Genomic DNA, 7,263 nt, shown 5'->3' on the forward strand with positions numbered 1-7,263 from the left:
ACATTTTCATGTGTTAACAAGGAACAATTTATTATTGCTGATAAGATTAAGTCTTCTGTATGCAGTACTCTCCAGTGTCAGTACTATGTAAATGAAGTTTTTCATCATGGGAAAGTCTTGAGACAGAGGACTGGTTTTGGGGAGGTGGGGGCTTTTTTTTTTTACTTCAGGAAAGAGGAAAAAAGAGAATGGAGAGGGAATGACTATAGCTGCTATAACATGACAGTAACTTGGCGGCTGTTCCACATCACCATATGCAACTATAATGTAATTTTTTTTTTAATCCATTTAAGTCAATCACTGGCAAACAGCTGTGGTACAAGAGGAATAAAACACTTTAGTACATGCTGTTATGCATGTTATGTTGGGTTGCACCACAACACCATGTTGCTGATAAGCCTCTAGTATATTGGCAAGTTTATAGCATTGTTTCCATGAACTCCACATTTCAACATAAATACCTTGTAACAGCAGAACGATTTTTAGTAAGCAGAATAGGGATGGCAGCAAATTAAATGGTACAGGTTCACATGTTCTACCACCTTCTGTTTGACTACTTTATGCTGTCAGGATCCTCAAATAAGGTTTTTAAAACAAAAAAAACTTTACCAATTTGCTGATTTTGATTAGGTGGTTACATAACCGACAGGCTTAGTGTCAGCTGTATTCAGCATCACACACATAAGGCAAAAGGTATCCTTGTGCTAGTAGAATTTTCCCCACACTGTACACGAGTTCACTGCCCTGGACTAATCACACTAGTGGGGCATTTTCTTAAAGCTCAGAAAAAAGCTTAACTGAAAAATTCCATTTCAATGATGCATATAGTGTTACCATGTCATATCCAGGTTCACTAGCTTACACAGCAGAACAGAAAACAAGCCAACAAGAAAAATATTAACTCATTTTTTAATTGGATCTTTTCTGCACAATTGTCATTCATTACCACCTTAACAAACTGATCAACTAGAAAAGCAGAGATCTTCCACATTCTGAGATCACGGCTGAAGCTTGCTTGGTTTGCTTGCTTCTCCATGTTTGTGTGCTTCTTATGGTGTGCTGACTAGGACTGCAGGGAATTCATCCCCATCCAGACACTGAAACAATATTACAAAGAGGATTTATGATTAAAGTCTCATATCTACAATTTTGGCACCACTTCACTGCTCATTCTCATGGGCAGTATGAGCTTGACACCACATTCAGCCTTTAAAAATTTACTGATTACAGTGTGTCTACTAAATTTATGAACTCCTGGTTTTATAACAGCAATTCTATTTTAACCCAGTGATAGAGCCTCATGTGACAGAAACAGCACTTGCCTCTCAGAGTTAACACAGCTTTCAAACTTGTGCCAGACACTAATCTGGTAAACACTGTCTCTGCTTGACCTCCACATCCCATATGCTTCAACCTGAAACATAAAAGATGTGTGAATACACATAAAAACACAGCAGTAGCAAATTATTAACATGCATTAGCAACTGTGTCACAACATTTTAGATAAAAGAGAGCAATATAATGGGCCAAAAAAGGAACCACTGAAAATGTGATTCTTAGGAAAAAGAGCAAGGACTTTAGGCTGCTCTTCCAAGGCAAGCATCAGTGCCTTAAAAAGGCAATGAGGCAATATGAGGACATTTTAGGTAGGGCTATTGGGAGACTGTATTTACAAATATGGAACTTTTAAAACATAAAAAGCAGCAAAGTTGAATTTTCCAAATAGGACAAAATTGCATTCCCTTCAGTTTAGCATAAAGCACACATCTTTGGTAAGGAGGCACAATACTGATGAGTTACACAGCTCCTAAGAGCTTGACTTTAGAAGAAAGAAGACTGGGCTTAATTTTGCAGAAAATGTGATGGACAATAAAACTGTTGGAAGGATGCGTACAGGAGATCAAAAGTGGTTACCTCACATTACAGGACTATTTCCACAATTGCCCTAGTCAAGAGAGCAGCTTTCATCTCAGAGGACTCGAGTTGGTAGGCACAACACTTCATTCTCCAAGGACAATGACGATTTTCCAAAATTGACAGCAGAGAATGCTTGGATGCAATGAAGCATTACACAGTACTGACTGTAGAAAAACTACCCATCCCAAATACTCTTGTAAACCCAGATCATTCTTAACTTAAATTTTCAGCTTGTTGAGCACCAAAAAAAAAAAAAAGAAAAGAAAAGAAACCCCACCAATGCACTTAATGATTTCCCAGATTAACTTAAAACTCTACCTAAACATTTTAGCCTTTTCCAGTTCCCCATAACAGTCAGTGTGTGGTTAATAAAATCTTTAAGGGTCAATGAATTCAAAGCATGTTCAGAAATTCGTTTAATGGGCTTCATGAAGCCAATTTAACAAAAGGACAAAAGGTGTTGGTACACAAAACAGCACATTTCTCTCCCCAAAGGAACAAAATCTTGACATGGATATAAAACTGATCTCCAAGCAGTACTTTTTTTTTTTTTATTTCAAATGTCACAAAGAGCAAAGTACCTTGGGCCACCTTGAGCTCAATCAACTCCTAATCTGAGGCAGCACCGATCAGAGTAGTTCACTCTTTGGGAACTGAATATTTTGCAAATCTTTAGCAACACCAAGGAGGCTTGCTAGAGCCCTGAGCTCAAAGTTAGCATGCCTACCCTGCTTTACTAAAGGAATGCATTACACATGGACTTCAAGCCACTAAAAGCACATCACAGCGTGGCAAGCTTCTTTTGAGAGTCTGATGGAGTTCAATTTTCAGAAGCAGGTAATTCCAAGTAAGACTCTGCTTCTTTTATGGCAACCGTCTTTCACAGCAATCCATTCGTAACTGTATGTTGGTCCAAGTTTCATTTCAAATCGGTTTTAGAAGCTATCAGGCTGTGCTGAACTGGTTAGAGAATTCACGTATGGTTCAAAAAACAGATTTCAATAGAGAAACAAGAGCAAACAAGTGGTAACTGAAGGTACAGGCAATCTAAAAACAGGCTCAAATGTTTACAGCAAATGCCCAAAATAATGACACCATCTCAGGACAGCTTGAACACGAAAAGAATTCTTTAAAAAACTGATAGCATCTTGTATTTTATGTAGGAGAGTGTTACAACTAGTAAAACTGAAATTAAACAAAGTGAAAAATCAAGAGTCTTCGAAGAGCACATCTAACACAGCCAGCGAAGGGATGATCTTGGAATCAGGACTTTTTTTACTCGTGTGTAGCTGAGGACAAGAAGCAGGCAAGAGTAAAGGCACTGGTGCATTTTGACATCCTTCCCAAATAAAGAACTGATACCACTAGCAACGAGTCATTCTCAATTTCAAGCATCTTCTGGATAAACTACTGGCCATCTGCACTTAGTCAACTGTTGGTAGATTTTGTAATGATCTTGCGGGGCAAAAAAGTTCTTCTGGAATGCTGTATTAAACAAGCATTTGTGCTACATTTTAACATGAATCCAAAGTCTCAAAATGACTGCTAGTCAGTGGATGGGTATATTGACCAGGACTGAACAGGCTCTTCAGTTTTACAAGGCAGTTACAAATTTGTGTCAAGCAATTCAGAGGTTCTATACATACCATAGCTGTCATAGCTGTCTCTATAGGATCCAAAAGAACGCTCATAACCACCCTGGTTCCTGTAACAAGAATGCAATTACATTAGCAACACCAACCAGTAAGACATAAAGTAAGCTGACACTAGAGGATGGGCAGACAGGCATTAAATAAACTAAGCAATCAGAAGTGGGCCTATACAATTCAGTTAGGAAATAACTTGTGTTACAATATACGTTTCATATGCATCGTGAGCGGTTCTAGAAACACTGACCCGCTCTTTTCAATTAAAGATAAACCAAGAGTCTAAATATGTAGTAGCACTGAAAACAAAATCAATTATCATGTATAAAAATCACTGCATTCTGAATTTGAATTCTTTACTCTGATCAGTCAAAAGGTGTTGATTTGTTTTGATACAAGCAGCACAACATGAACAGATTAAAATGTGCATAATAGATGAGAACATTAATTTGTGAGAACGTATTAATATAGCATTTTTGGAAGGAGTTTCCAGCGTCAGCACTTTGGAACAGTCCGGTGTAAAGTTGAAACTAAGTTTTCAGACCCCTGAAAGTCTTTAGGATTGGAAGTGGGGGTCAACTCTGCATTTTGCATTGTCTCACTAACATGACAAGCTGCATTGATTTGATAAGAGCACTCTATACCAATACCATATCTACTAATATTTGCTTAAGCAGATACAAAATTTTCTGCCATATCGCCCACCTGCAAAACCAAAGCAGCATTTATTGTGCACAACACTGTTACGATGGACACTTTTGAACAAATGTGGCAACCACACTGTCTCAGTTTTGCTCTTATAATACACAATAAGAAATTACACAAAGGACTAACCTGTTGTCTCTGTATCCTCCACCACCCGAGTATCCTCCACTCCTGTTGGAGTAGCCACCACCGCCACCATAACTCCTTTCACCACTGCCATAGCTCCGATCTCTGCCTCCATAGCCACGGTCACCACCCCCATAACCACCACTGCCACGGCCGTAACTCCTTTCACCACCATAGCTTCTATCACCTCCATACCCACCGCCCCCTGGGGGTTAAGAGAGTGGTTAAAGGGCATATAAAAAGACAAAAAAAAAGTTTTATATAAATAAAAGCACACCAAGACATGACCTACCTCTTCCTCTGCCACCTCTGAAAAATCCCCTGCCACCAGAACCTCTGAAACCACCAGATCTCCCACCAGATTTACCAGCTTCATCAACACGAATCGTTCTGCCATCAACAGTCTGGGAAAGGGGAAAAAAAATGTGCGTATATAAATAGGTTGCACAAAAATGGCACACAGCATGGGATAAACCTCCCCCCCCTCCTCATACAACTAGATTACCTTTCCATTCATGGCAGCCATGGCATCCTTTGCATCATCTGGATTTTCAAATGTAACAAATCCAAAGCCTCTGGATCTGTCAGTCTCACGATCTCTGATGACATCAACTACAGAGGATTCAGTATAAAGTGTTAATTGTAGATGTATGCAGTTAAGTAAAAGTGACATTTCTATCCAAAGTACACAAATTTACCTTTGGCGATGGTGCCATATTTGGAAAAAGCCTCTTCCAGGGAATGCTCCGTGGTCTCATAACTGAGTCCACCAATAAAGAGTTTCCCTTCATCAGACATCTGTAATAAACAGAGAAGGGGAAAAAAAAGCCAAATGGCACATTTCAGGGCTTTATCAGAAAGCATTCCCATACAGAGAGTTCAGTGGCATCAGATATGGTGCATTCTCTAATCCAAGCTAGTTACCATGCAAACTTGGTGACTTTCTCTTCTCTGCTACATTTACAAGTAATAAAGAAGTTATTTCTTTCTAAACAAGTTGCCAATTTCCTGATTACTCACTACCACTTCATTTATGTGTTAACAAATTATAGTTTTTTTAATACTTAAAAAAAAAATTCAAATTTTTCAAAGACTTTCTGTAAGAAATAAGCTTCAATGCATTTTCTTTTCAGATAAAACTAGCTTCATGTATGCATTAGCTACTAATCCGTGTTGGAGAAGCAGCAGCAATAAGACTCAGCGTGCATGCTAGTTTACCAAAGCCACTCTCTTCTACATACATAGACAGCCATGCAATTTGTTAGCGCGTTAGCATTGCACAAAATGGCTGCGCTTTCATTTTTGACGGAAATAGAATAAGGCGCGAAATTTTACACATATACCATACCAAATTATGATAGTACATACGAGAAAACAAATATTCGGCTTATACAAGCTGTTTATCAGTGTAGCCAAACCTGTAAAAACAGCCAGGCCTCATTAGCCGTTTGCTAATAACGCGTTTCATTTCTTCGCTGTAGAACAAAAGCGTGGCTACAAAGCCAACTAGCATAACCGCTAATGCTCCCGAGGTGCTAGCGGCCTTGCTGTTTCTGTCTCCGTTTAGAGAGGGGCCTGACCACTACAGCCACAAATCCTGTTTTAAACTGTTTTAATTACGCAATTTCTCAGTCAAATAAGCTAAATATCGAGGTTTTGCGTTTCGGATAAACGGCACTTTGCTCTGCTGGAAGTAGACACGTATCTGCGTCACATTAGCTAACTAGCTATTTTGAATGGAACGTGTTCAGTGATATGAATAACTGTATTTCTGTATTTCCCACAATCGATTTTTTTTCTAATTTAACAAGAGTTTATGGGACAATGTAGTTAACTTTGCTTAAATAAAATCTTGGACTGATATGGACTGTTTAAAAGGAAGAAACTGAAACCTCGAAAGCTTAACGTGAAACCAACCTACACCTTTTACACCAGCAAACACATACAACGAAAGAGAGAGAGAAAAGCAAGCACATTAAAAAAATACATCACAAAGCATTTACGGCGCTTTAACCAATTACCTTTCAGAAATTCGCTGAAGCAACGAACCCAAACTGGTGCCAAGTGCGCAAGAGATGAGAACGCGCTTAAAATGGCGCCGCTATATGAACGACCGGGCCTCATGATTATTAATGTGATCTCATGAATATGCATAAAGGGGTGGAGTCAGTCAGTGCCCCGCCTTCTTTATACCGCCATCTACCGCATGGCCACGCCTTGTACATGCATAATAACTTCAGTAATTTTAATCTCTTATGTCTACAGAGTAGCAGTTTGCTTTTATTTCCTTGAATTTTTTATTTTTATTTCCGTGAATGTTTAATAGCTTTACGAAAACATGGATGAATCAGATGTGGTTCATTATTCCCTGTGTTGGGGGTTGGAGGTTCGGACGATTCTAAGGGCCCTGGTCAGACAGGGGCCCAGCAGAACCCCATAATTTCCCGTATGATTTGTAGATTTAAATAGCCTCTTCGCACATGTAAGCTATTAAACAGCACGCTGTTATGAGTGCTCTCAGACTGTGTGTGTGTGTGTGTGTGTCTGTCCCCTTAACACGCTCATGGTTTATTCCGAAACGCAGCACTTCACAGTTGTGACTCGTTACACGCATCAGGTAGATAACAAGAGAAGGAAATCGGGATACCAAAAGAGGAAAGAAAAACAGGACAAAAGAGAAGAGAGCAAGACGGGGAAGACAGCTAGTCAACTAGTTTTTCAATAAGTAAATAAAGGTGATTTATGTTCCCTGTTTTGTGCTATGATTGTGAATGAAGCTGTCAGAATAAATCTGAGCTTCCTGTGAAGAATCGATTGAAATTTACGTTGTAATCATATAAATCCGCTTTAATGACTCTCATGAGTTCAT

The 7,263-nt window shown here is 39.1% G+C and overlaps 1 protein-coding gene across 2 annotated transcripts; it reads right to left on the minus strand.

Annotated features, from left to right (window-relative positions):
• Positions 1-895: 895 nt before the first annotated feature.
• cirbpb (cold inducible RNA binding protein b) lies at positions 896-6,554 on the minus strand. Of its 2 annotated transcripts, XM_026916579.3 has the most exons (8): positions 6,416-6,554; positions 5,093-5,192; positions 4,900-5,006; positions 4,687-4,798; positions 4,398-4,599; positions 3,564-3,622; positions 1,323-1,414; positions 896-1,097 (listed from the first exon to the last, which is right to left on the minus strand). In XM_026916579.3, the coding sequence occupies exons 2-7, from the start codon at positions 5,190-5,192 to the stop codon at positions 1,410-1,412; spliced, it is 585 nt and encodes a 194-aa protein (XP_026772380.1). In that variant the 5' UTR covers positions 6,416-6,554; the 3' UTR covers positions 896-1,097; positions 1,323-1,409. The 2 variants fall into 2 exon arrangements, with proteins under 2 accessions (XP_026772380.1, XP_026772375.1); XM_026916574.3 differs by lacking the exons at positions 896-1,097; positions 1,323-1,414 and adding an exon at positions 2,321-3,206.
• Between the last annotated feature and the right edge of the window lie 709 nt (positions 6,555-7,263).

This window comes from Pangasianodon hypophthalmus, chromosome 11, assembly GCF_027358585.1.
Source record: "Pangasianodon hypophthalmus isolate fPanHyp1 chromosome 11, fPanHyp1.pri, whole genome shotgun sequence".
NCBI lineage: Eukaryota > Metazoa > Chordata > Actinopteri > Siluriformes > Pangasiidae > Pangasianodon > Pangasianodon hypophthalmus.

Bases quoted from the DNA above. Each gene is read 5' to 3' on its own strand.
- cirbpb (XM_026916574.3), bottom strand. From the start codon at position 5,192: ATGTCTGATGAAGGGAAACTCTTTATTGGTGGACTCAGTTATGAGACC. The intron at 4,799-4,899 runs GTAATCTAGTTG...CCCCTTTCCCAG, and splicing joins TGGCTGCCATGAATGGAAAG to ACTGTTGATGGCAGAACGAT. The intron at 3,623-4,397 runs GTTAGTCCTTTG...TTCTTGTTACAG, and splicing joins GGAGGATACAGAGACAACAG to GAACCAGGGTGGTTATGAGC.